General features: G+C 38.5%; 1 protein-coding gene across 1 annotated transcript in view; it reads right to left on the bottom strand.

The window, feature by feature from the left end:
• Positions 1-686: 686 nt before the first annotated feature.
• The window catches only part of LOC137089647 (histamine H3 receptor), a 52644-nt gene continuing 40433 nt past the window's right edge, over positions 687-12897 (bottom strand). Inside the window, exon 3 of the mRNA XM_067453213.1 lies at positions 687-1695. Within this exon, the coding sequence (XP_067309314.1) occupies positions 952-1695 (744 nt within the window). The 3' untranslated portion in view covers positions 687-951. The remainder of the gene's footprint in view (positions 1696-12897) is intronic.

The raw sequence follows: 12897 nt of genomic DNA, 5'->3' as shown, positions 1-12897 counted from the left end.
TTTAGTCATTTTTTAGCACGATGCTAATGGTCTAATCCGATTCAATGATTTATGCAAAGCTATGCTAAAAGGGCTACCGACAGATACAGAGATCGACTGAATGCATTAAAAAATGGTAAAACGCAACTGTTTAACTCTAAGGGACTTGGAAAATAAGCATATTTTCAAAAAAAGGGGAGTGTTCCTTTAAAGTATAGTGGCTGTTTTTTTTTTTTTTTTTTTTTTTTTTTTTACTGAATTATGTTTACTGCATGGCCCTGTTGTAGCCCTACTGTTGTTGTTTTTATGCTACACAAATGTTATTAACTCTTTCCCCACCATTGACGTACATTTATGGCGTGTTTTCACTGTTATATAGTAAGGGGCGCTTTTACACATCTGAAAGAGTACAGAATCTCCTGATCAAAACACAGCGAAAAAGAAGCAGAAACTAGCAATATCATATGCAAGCAGATGCATATGTAAAATAACACAATCATCAATATTAAACAGCAAATAAATCAAACATGCCTAATGTTACTGAATTAAATGTCTGCCCTGGACGAGCTATAGGACTGTGAGGCTTGATGGACTTTGATGACTCCATCTGTGTTTTGATCATCATTCTGAATCTGATCTGGATGTAGTCTTTGATAAAAACATGATTTTCTCAGCTTTTTGCTCCAAATGTTGTTTTTTTATGAAACTTGCCAACATTCAAAGTGTTAATAAAAAAAAGAATGCATGTAGCTAGAATAAAGAGGATCTGTTCTTTCTTTTGATATATTGCATGCTCAGATATTCATACAACAATATATTTGGAGGGCAATGAAAACCATGGCTAAAACTAGAGGGGAAAGAGTTAACAGACTTGTTTTGAACCAGGAACATTCCTTATGTATAGGCACTTAAATACTCTTTTTTTCATACACTGTTTTCAGTGCGTGCTTGCTTGTCCTTGGATCATTTAGACTATCTGTGTGTGCTGGATGGATGGTCTGTCAGGGGTATGGTGGTCCTCTGGCGTGGGCACAGGATCTTGATGAAGGCCCTACGGAAGCTGCTGTGGCACAGTGGGTAAAGGAACGGGTTGATTGCCGAGTTCAGCCACAGCAGCCAGAACGTCACCTCATACCAGTGGTGTGACACACAGTCTCCTCTACACGCCGCTCGCACAATCATTAACAGAGTGTACGGCGCCCAGCACACAGCGAAAACACACACGATAATCGCCAAAGATTTAGCAATCTTCTTGTCCTGCCTTAGACGCGAGCGCTGAACACACCGCATCGACAGACCGGTGTTCTCCGAGCGCTTCTCGCTGTCTGCAGCGCTTGTCTTTTTGAGTGTCAGTGAGTTCCAGTAAATGCGCACGCTCATGCGCGTCTTTTCCCCGTACAGAGCATCCTGCCTCTTTGGAGAACAGGATTCTTTTTTATTGCCGAGTCTCCTCTGACGGATGCTGAGGTAGATGCTGATGTTGAAGAAAGCCACGGATAAAAAAGGCAAAAAAAACTCAACCACTGAAGCAGAAAGCAGGAAGTACCAGGTGTAGTAGAACTCAGCAAAGCACTCATCGTCCGGCACGCGACTCCAGCCTGTCAGCTGCTCCCAGAATAAGATGGCCGGTCCGTAGAGGAGGAAGGCCAGAATCCAAATCACTGCTATCTTGACCACAGCGAAGTGGGTCATTCCTTGGTTGGCACGATAAGATACCTGAGATCAGGAAAGAAAGCAATGGGAAAATTGCATTTAGTTAAAAAAAATACAGGTAAATGCAATACATTTTTCATTGTACAAATTAAAGTTTGTGCGTAGTTAGTATTTATTTAAGTCATTGTAATAAGGCCTTGAAACACATAATGAACATTTGTTCACAAGCCTCTGTCAGTCTGACTGTCAGTGCCAGTAGCACCACTTTACAATAGCCCCTTTCACACTGCGATTCCGGTAAATACACGGATAATGCAACCAGGCATTCGTTTCCGGGCCGCTAGATTTGGTCCATTCACACTGCCAGCGAAATACCGTAATGTGTGCGCTTTCACACACAACCCGTAACGGTCCCGGGTCGAGTTGACACGTGACATCCGGATGTGATGTATAATGGCGAGCGATCTCAGCTTCAGCGCGGATAGTATGGAGCTCCGTGGTCTCGACTTGTGTTCAGATTGCGCACATTTCTGCTTGTTTAATTTTAGTTTATTTTGTATACGAACACTCTCTGCGTTTAAAACACCGACTAGCTCTTCTGGCACTGCAGGGTTGTATTATTGAAAAAACAAGCTCTAGGAGTCGCACGATAACTACGTATACGTTGCGGCATTAGTTTTGGCTTTTGTTCATACAGCGCTCGTCTGGGGTCCAATGTTACTAGGTTCCAGACCCGGGTTCAATTCGGTAATCAATTCCGGGACGTGGTTGCTTTCACACAGAAGGCGCCCCGGCAATGTTCCGGGAATATTGCGGGTCCGACGTGCAGTGTGAAAGGGGCTAATGTGTTGTCAAGAATTTAAAAAAAAAATGAAATCCCCAAGATCTACACAAGAGTCAGCTTTGCTCAGGTGCAACTACTGTTATTTGGACCTGCGGTGGTGGTAGTAGACAGCCATACATTAGCTTTACAGTGCATTTCCTCACTCCAGATCAGGAATTTAAGTCCATCTGGATATTTTTTCTAAGAACCTTCTGGAAACATGCTACAGAAGTGGAGCATTACAAAGACGAGTTTGTCTAGCATCACAAAAGACAATGCAACCAACATGAAAAAAGCATTTCAAGGGTTATCCCGTGTTTGGCTTTACTGTTTTGGCCATAAAAAAAATGTAGCTCTAGCCAAAGTGCTCAAAATTCAAAGAGTTGACTCAGCTGTACAATCATGCAGGCATCTTGTACAGGGATTCTCTCACAGCTGGAAAAGAAAGAGAAAAGTGAAGAAGAATCAAGCAATCCTGAACATTCCTGAAAAATCACTTATTCATCACATAGTGATGAGATGGGAGGGGGGGGGGGTGTCCACTTTCAAAATGATTGTGAGATTTCTGGAACAGCAGTAGGCTTGTTGTACAGTGCTCGCAGTAGACAGATGCTCCTGGCATCGAATGCCAAAAGACAGTGATGAAGCCTGTTATCATCAAAGAAAAGTGTAATAGTAAGCATATCTCCAAAAACCTTATTGAGCTACAGGTTTAGGCTCACCTAAGTGACTGCATTTTTTATTTAGAGGGTTTGGTTTGGTTTGTTTTTGTTTTGTTTTGTTCTTTTACAAAAAAAATTTTTTAATTGATTTAATAATTTAACCTGACATGTGTTTACGACTGTTCCACATATTCTATATACAGTGTTGCTTAAAATAAAATATAAGTTTTAGTTCGTTCCTAGAAGTTAAAAATAGGAGCTGTAATTGCAATATCAGGGATACAGTGACAATGTGATATTTTTGCTTATGGTTTCATGCGGCCAAAATCTCATACTAGGCCATGCCTATAGTCCTAACTATTAACATGTTATTTTTTGACAGTAAACTGGAAATATATATATTTTAAAACACTGCAAATTTAAACTGCAAACAGCTCTGTGATGCTTAGTATTCAACATATTGCAAAGATTCGGTTTATATAGCGAGTACAGATCAAAAGTTTGGTTTTTGATCATGTTTCTGAAAAAGTCTTGTGCAACAATAATACATTTTGAAATTACAGTCGGGCAGTTCAAAACAGCATTTCATTGAGATAAAGGCAACAAAGGGCATAAATGTTTGGCACAGTTGTCTTTGAACAAAAGTCCTCTGATCCATTTGTTCATGACTGATAAGTGTTTCTCAAACCTGTCCTGGAGGCCCTGCACTTGGGATGTCTCCCTCATCAGCCCCACCATCTTCAGATTTTACAGTCAGTACTAATGAGCTGATGAGTTGAATCAGGTGTGTTTGATGAGGGAGACATGTAAAATGTGCAGTGGTGGGAGGGTCCGCACGCATCCGCTGACCTTTCAAAATCCAGTCCCACGCGGTTTCAAACTTAACACAGCACTTTTTCAAATGCATGACTGAAGTGATGTCTAGTGTACTGGCACCCTTGAGAGATAGACAATACTGCTTTTCGATTCGATACAGATATTTTCAAGGCCAGTATTGTCAATATCAGTAGCAATACTTCTAAACTAAAATGATCTTTTAAATAATTTCTAAAAATGGGCAATTACACCCACTTAACAGTCAGTTTAGTGTCGATTCAGTTCTGTTGCGAAGATCATCAATTATAAAATGAGTTCATTTAATCTATAAAGCAGTTCTGCAAAAATTGATGTCATCATCCAACTCAGTTCAGTTCTCATAAACAACCAATACAATTGTTGGATAATTAAGGGGTGGTTCTGTGTTTTTTTTTCTAGGCTTGGTTGTGTTTGGCGCAGTATAACATCTTAATACTTTTTCTTTTTTTTTACGCCGTATTTTTCTTATATTTTACCTTTATTCCACACCGCTGTCTCCACTGTCCTTTGAATGGCTCATTTGCTTTCTGCTTCTATGAAGCCCATCCCTCCGAAAAACGCAATGGTCTTAGATTGGTTAGATGGCCAAATGTAGTTTCATGTATTTTTATTGGCTGAAGAGCCAAGCACAGGTTGTCCAGAAATGCCACGCTCCTTTCCATTACAAGCAGAAGTCACATCTGCGGTGACTAGCAAGGGTTTATGATGTCACCAACCCGGAAAAGAAGCTTGTTGTGGTCCAAACTGGCCGTTTTTGTAGGCAATATACTGCAGTAACTTTAAGAGACAATATCTCTGTTTGCATTGAACTTTCAGCGCTGTAACTTTGTAGATACTGTTAATGCACAAGTCATCTTTGCTCAATAGTATTTATTTGTGCTGCTGCTTCTATTTAAGTTATCATTTCTTATTTTCTTTATTTTCATTTGACAGTAGTCCTTTTTCCCCTGAGCATAGCAAATACCGAACTGTACTGAAACGTGAACCTAAAACTAAGATACAAAGCGAACTGTGAGCAGTCTGTACTGTTACACCTCTAGCGTAACTTATGTGAGGGGGTGCCACAGAATTTTGAAAAATTTCAAAGGGTAAAAAAATAAGTCGTTAGATTAGTCGACTAATCGAACAAATAATCGGTAGATTAGTCGACAGAAAAAATAATCGTTAGTTGCAGCTCTACTTTAGATAACAAAATGCATGTGTAAAAGCTAGTACACCACATCCAGGAACTTTTTTTTAGAACTAAGTTAGCTTTAGCTACTACTAATCAACAATGCTTTCATCATGGAAACTCTTACATGCAAAACACAGTATATGTTATGAATCTTACACAAAATTCATCTTCATTACAGTATAACTGTCGTGAGAGGTCAACAGACACTCATTTTTTTATACTTTCTTTTTCAGAGTACTTACATTTTAATTATGTATTGATATATAAAGAAAGTTTAAACAAATTTGGAAAAAAAGTTTTTTAACCAATTCCTACCTATCCTACCTTTAACTTAAAAGTCAATTAATTAACCAAGGAATTTATTTTCAAGATGAGATAAAAATATTAAAGAGTTCAGAATGTATTACAAATCAGACATTGAAAGACATTTAAAAAAAAAAAAAAAACATTTTAACATTTAATTTCAAGACAACAAAGTGTGGCGTTGCTCTACTGAACCATGATCACCACACAGAAACAAAAATGTGCTAAAGCACCGTAGCGAATAAGGACAAACACTTTCTTTTGCTGGCATAGACCTACACATATCAGAGTATGTGTGCACCGTCATAGTGCTGCCAATGATAGAATGAATCTTTCTTCACTGGCTTTGATTGAAGCTGAAGCCACAGTCTGTGAGATCAAACATGGCTGTCTTGCAGATTAAAGGCACACGTTACGTTTTGTGATTTATGTTCGTATCATTGCTCTGATGTTAAGAGCTTGCGTGGGGAAACAAAACAAGACTTTTTCAAGGACGCTTTCTGACCCGAGTCTAACCAAACATCAGAGAAACCTTTGAAGTAAATATTCCACACTATCCACTGCTTTATATATCTGTGTTCACAGGCCATCTCAGGATGTTTCTTTAGTTAGTCTGATTTAAACCCACTGTAAAAGTAGTTTAGCTAGATTTGAGATCATCAAATGCCCTCTCCAATCAATAATGCATTCTGCTTAAATTTAAATGAAAATAAAATCCTCTGCAACTGGTTCAAACCTGTTGCTGCCTATTAAAATTAATTTACACCACTGATAATCTAATCACTGTAGGATATTTTTGGATATCAATAAAACAAATTTCACAACCTTTCAAGGACTTTGATAACATTCAAGTCCTACAAATAATATGACACAGAACTATATGCTCAAGCACAATTACCAGGGCTTGACATTCACTTTTTTTTTAAAACCACTGTGGCTTAACAGGCCACTCAGCATTTTCACTGGCCACAATTTTGACATCGACACCATGGGGGGAAACTTCCATACAGAAATGTTTAATATTATCTCATAATTTGGCAGCAGATATATTAGGCTGTCACTTTAATATTCTAGTTACACATGCATTTACCCTCTCGCCAAGACTGGAATTTTGTGTGTATTTGACTGTTTAAAGGGGTACTTCAGCGCTGGGAAGGTGAATCTGTATTTAAACTGGGTCATTAATGTAGTAGAAATGTGAAATTAATTTTGATTTTGGTGCCTTCTAGACTGAGAAAAGACAGCAAATTTATTTTTGTCTCATGGGGACGAAAGACAACAATTCCCAGAATGCTTCGCTGCTTGTGTGAGGCCATTCCCAAAGTCACCGCTACTGGATTACTGTGACTGATTTGGAGAAACGACACTACAAGTAAATACTGAATGTGTCTGTTCAATATAATGATTGAGTCGTCGCGCGAGTGTCACAGCACTAACGCTGCAGGAGTCAGATTACATTTACTGTCATGAATGAGCTCTCGTGATGAGAGCTGAGGTAATCGCAACCACTCTCCACTCTCACAATGCGTGTACAATCTGGCGCATTTTCAATTCATGCCTTTGGAAGCTTAACTATCATAGAAATTAATTTGAGAAGTTAAAACACTTACATTTCTCAGTTATATGAATGCCTGCAACAGCGAGCTAAGCTCTGAGTGTGATCTCCATCCCCCATGCGTGGGTTTAAAACATTCGGAAATGTCTCCCTCTGCTGGCTGTAGTCTTCAGCCTTTGGCCAAAAATTCATCTGATGACGCAATTATTGTTAATTTGCGTCATCTGAGGAATTTTTCCAGAAATAAAATGCATAAATCTCTTGTCTCAGGGGGATATGAGACGGGAAGGACAATCATTTGAATATACTCCAGGGTTTCTACCAGTGGCGATTTCTTTAAGACTGCAAGGGAAGCTCGGCTTCCCTTATAATGTCACAAAATCAATGGTCAAATATGTACTATTATATTAACATTGTATTGACTAAAAATGCGTTAGAAAACGTTCATCTCAAAGACGAGTTCGTTCAGAATCAGTTATAGCAGGTCGGCTGACTCGATTTCCTTCTCATACATTCCTGCAGCGTCACAGTGCATTTCCCTATTGAAGCCCAGCGTCCATTGACTTCAATGGGGCTGCTTTGAACGGTTTTTTTCAGTGCTTCGAAACTAGACGGTCATTGGATAAACGCTGCGATTATGTCCCGCCCACGGACGCTCAGCGTCTCTGGGAGTGAATGGGGAGTGGGCTGGCCCGGACTCCGAGCTTTTGCGTGATGATTGGAGGGTCTGCATCTCCTTTTGACTGACAGCGATTCTGTACCATAAGGAATCACTGAAGCTATTCGCTCTCAGTCCCATCGCGGATTTCTCAAGTTCAGTCGAAATAAAAACTGCTGCAACCTATTTCTTTGATATTTGCTTGGCGAAATTGCTTGATTTTCATCATACATTTCACACAATTATACACCACATTCCTTGTTTCAGTTTTACAGAGTTTAATATTTTTTTAGATCGTTCATTCATTCACAGGGTAAAAGACCATTTTCTTGAAAAGGAACGTAGGGCAGAATTTACTTTTAAATAAATAAGACAATTGGCCGAAAATGAGCATCCCCTCTCTGACAGACCAGTAGCCGCCACTGGTTTCTACTGATACAAAGCCATATGCTAATCACTGAAGTAAACCTTTAAGCACAGTAAGCTGTGAAAACGAACTCAAGATGAATGAGAATGAATAAAAATGATATGCAATATACAATCCCACGTCGAAATTCAAGCCCTGTAAACCACAACAATATTAATCTGGAACAAATCAAACGAGTGGGTGAGGGGAGGCAGGTTTGTGTGTAACTCGCTGTTGGAGAGATGAGAAAGAGAGGAAGCACAGCTGGTATCTTGCGTCTATTCTGTGGGAAATTATTGGAAGTGATTCAGTATCGATATGTATCTTTTTAACAATACTACATTCATGTATTTTTAAAAGATGTATACAGTGCATCCATACAGTATTCACAGCACTTAACTTTTTCCAAAACATTTTATGCCTTATTCCAAAATGGCTTAAATTCATTATTTTTCATTATTCAATTCTACAAACAATACACCCTAATGACAACGTGAAAAATCTTTGCAAATTTATAAAGAAATTATAAATCAAAATCACAAATCAAAATTGAGCTCAGGTGCATCCTGTTTCCACTGATCATCTTGAGATGTTTCTACAACTGGTTTGGAGTCCACCTGTGGTAAATTCAGTTGATTGGACATGATTTGGAAAGGCACACACCTGTCTATATAAGGACTCATAGTTAACAGTGTATTTCAGAGCACAAATCAAGCCATGAAGTCCAAGGAATTGTCTATAGACCTCCGAGACAGGATTATATGGAGGCACAGATCTGGGGAAGGGTACAGAAGTGGCATCTATCATCCGTAAATAGAAGTTGGAAAATGTGCTGCGAAAATGCTGCGAGGTTTCATTATAATGTATTTGCTGATAATTATGTGTGCACACAACATCCCCTGATATCTTACAATAGTGTTGATAATTAATGGAACATTATAATCTCTCCAACCAACCTGTTGTATCTGTTCTTATTTCCTGTTTTTAGTTACTGTTTTGTTTGTTGTCTAGGTTTCCAAATACATCCTCATTTGTTTCTATAGTTACTGATTAAGTTTGTCACATGTGTAGTTTGGTTTATCGTTATCCTTGTGTATTTACACTCCTCAGGTTATTGTCTTTGTGTGTATACACAGCTGTTACGGTTTTGGTTCTGTATGATTTTCTTTAATTATCTTTAATGAAAAATCCCTGGAAACTTCAACTCTCCTTGCATATCTGAATTTTAAAGCCCCACTTTATCTAATATCCAATCCCATAGAACGTCTGTTCATCTTCAAACATAAATGGCGATATAACATTTGAAAAATTAAAATGTTTAAGCTTCATAAAGACATCATACAATACTTGATTAAGTCACTCATTTGTTGCATGTAACCCATATTGATCAAGTATTTTAATCCAAGCCTGCTGAAGAGACACCATTTATTTATATAGAACAGATTTAGTTTAGTTTTTTTTTTTTTTTTTTTTACATAAAAACATTATAAACCACACGTCAAATATGAAAGCTCAACACTTTACTTGGTGAATGCACAAGAACCACTGAGGTTTTTTCTCGCATATCAAGGATAACCAAAGCAGCCAAAATTGCTTTACATCAAGTAGCCTCATATACAAAGAAATCACTGTTAAGAATATTTCATATGAAAGAACCATTTACTGCAGGGGTCCCCAAACTACGGCCAGCAGGCCGAATATGGCCAGCCTCCACATTTGGATCGGCCCTCTAAACAATTCCAGAGACATATTTTGGAAATGTAATTTTAAATATATGTTTTAATCATACCATATCTGTATTTGATAATAAAGGTTGGCTTTCAAACTACACTTTTTCCTTAGTTATTAACTATTACATTTCCCTTAGTTCTTAACTATAATAAGTACTAACATAGCATAATTGTTTGTTAGATTAACCCACCAACAGAATGGTGCATTCATCATAACTTTCCATCGTGATCGACCGGGTGCACCCGAGCAAAAAAAAAAAAAACACTCAGACACCACAAAACGTCCAAACGGTTGGGAAAGATACAAGTTGATTCAGATTGCAGGGTATTTAACCAAAAGTGGACCTTTTTTTTTGTAACCAAACCCAGTTGAACCAGTCATCCATTCAAGCTAGCTTTCAGGTAGCTAAACTGATTGCAACCAGCGATAGGCCATTAGTTAATGCTGAGTTTGTCAAGAAATCTATAAGTGCTGTTGTGCCCTGCTTTCCTGTAGACCTTTACAGGGAGCTTTCGTGTTCAACCAGTAGAGCGTGGCGCTAGCAATGCCAAGGTCATGGGTTCGATTCCCGGGGAAAGCAAGAATTGACAATAATGTAAAATGTATACCTTGAATGCAATGTAAGTCGCTTTGGATAAGAGCGTCTGCCAAATGCATACATGTAAATGTAAAAGAAAGACGTCTTAGATGCGGTGAGTCTGTCCGCATGTACAACCCCCAGACTAAGACATACAGATACACTTAAATACAGGCAGTTCCAAGCCTTTCTCTCCAAGCTAGAGTCTGCCCATGGAGATGTGCTTTACCACAAAGAAGCTTGATGGCTAAGCTGGGGCAGAGTTGAGGTGTTTTTACAAGCTGCAACTAAAACCAACGCCTTTTTGTCTGACAAAGTGTAAAACTGTCCCAGAGCTGATCGACATGGAATGTAATGGAAATGGGACCTCGCCTTTTAAACAGATGTGACAGAAATGTTGAACAGCCTCAACTTGCAGCTCCAAGGCACGGGGAAATGAATATGTGACGTGTATTCCCACATGTGAAACTTGCCCAGCTTGTGGGTGCAAAAGGAAGACTTCACCCATCTCCGTTTTATACAAAGCCTATCAGCTGAAAAGTCTGTGGAAGCGGTGGAAATGCAGAAGGCAGAGTTTGATGCGTGATTCTGTGAGCTGTGTCCACGCTAAAGAAATCCGCCTTTTCCAGAACCCTTTTGCTACTGACATTGATTAAGCCCAGCCTTCTTGTCAGTTTGATGTTCTGAAAGACACATTTAAGCAACAGTCTCATTGAGTAAAGCATCCTGAGACCATCCATGTGTGGGATTTTTGCTAATAAGTCCTTTAAAACTATAGAGACGTGATAAAATGAAAAATAATCTACAAATGCTTAAGGAGCAAACTTTGGGGAAAACACAAAACATCCTCAAGACACACTGTGCAATGCATGATTGTGCCAGCGCCCATTAAAGGCTATTGTTTGCTATATTTGCTTATTTATTCAGGCAATTAGCTGATGAAAAAGTGATTAAAATTAGGATACAATTTATACAAAACCAAATTCACTTTAAATAAATGCTTTCTACAAAACAAAACTTAATGAAGTGGTTAAAATCATGTCTGACCCACTCCATGTCTCCCGATATAAAGCACATCTTATGATGTGTCATTTCTTCCTCATGCTGTGCACTCTTCATAAATCAACATAGATTAAATAAAAATAACATTAGGCTATAATATTTAAACATCAGTATGAAGCAAAATATGTTTTTAATGGCTACACTAAGTATTGTACACAACATGTTTGACTGTTAGGCTACTGTATGCTATTTATAGCATCTAAGCAGAAATTTGCACAAAAAAAAAAGCTTTATTGATGTGATACTATGTGGGATAGCATTAGGTACAGTAAACACTTCATAATCTTTTATGAAGATTATTCCTCACCATTCGATTATTCCTCACCATGTCTCAAAATGATGTGAAGTAAAATGGTAAAAGGACTGCATTTATATAGTGCTTTCAACAGACCCATGGCTCCCAAAGCGCTTTACATATTGTATCACATTCACGCATTCATTTACTCATTCATACACCAATGGCGGTGTCAGCCATGCAAGGCGCCATCCAGCTCATCGGGAGCACCTGGGGTTAGGTGTCTTGTTCATGGACACCTCGACACTTGGTCAGGTGGAACCGGGTATGGAACCAACAACATTCCGGTTTGTAGTCAGCCTACATGAAGCACTGAGCCACTGCTGTCCCATGCTCTAAGTACATGCTCTTAATGTGATGTGTTTTTCAAGATGATGGGGCAGGGATCAATTTAATTTTCATGGATCAATTTTAATCAATTTTCATGGATCAGGCTCTTATAAACTCAGTGTTTGACTTTAAAAAGAACGAACACAATGATAAGAAAAAAACTGAGGTGAAGTTGCCAACGACTTTGCCGACCTCAGAACGTTAAAGACCCAGGAACATCTTTTCTCAAGCAGGTTTTCTCTCACCTGTTTGTTCGTTCTAACTCATTTTAATCTCCCTAGAGGCACCAACAAAATCCGTCCCACAGTCAGAGCGCAGCTGCTTGCCAGGACCTCTAATAGAAAAAAATCTTCTGAGAACATTAATGAGACTTGAGGAAGTCGTTGTTGTGGTTGACTTTTACTAACCCCTTGGGGGAATGTTTGTTGCAATTTGTTTTACTGTCATTCTATCTCTCTGGCCTGATGCTAATCTCTCAAATGCATTAAACAGAGGATGCCTACCATCTAATATAATTTTCATAGCTTTACGGAGACATCTTGTTTGATATATTTATTCTATACCTGTCAGAGGGATGCCAGCAGAGGTGTCAAGTAACGAAGTACAAATACTTTGTTACCTTACTTAAGTAGAAATTTTGGGTATCTATACTTTACTGGAGTAATAATTTTTCAGCCTACTTTTTACTTCTACTCCTTACATTTTCACGCAATCTGTATCTTATACAGATAATCTTATCTTTACTTTCTACTCCTTACATTTAAAAATAGCCTCGTTACTATTTTATTTTGGCTTGTTTTTGTTTGGGTTGTTATCGATCGTTCAAAAAAAAAA

The sequence above is a fragment of the Pseudorasbora parva genome, chromosome 9, assembly GCF_024679245.1.
Source record: "Pseudorasbora parva isolate DD20220531a chromosome 9, ASM2467924v1, whole genome shotgun sequence".
In the NCBI taxonomy this organism is placed as follows: domain Eukaryota; kingdom Metazoa; phylum Chordata; class Actinopteri; order Cypriniformes; family Gobionidae; genus Pseudorasbora; species Pseudorasbora parva.
Note: the sequence above shows the minus strand (reverse complement) of the source record. Positions and strands in the feature narration are given on the sequence as shown.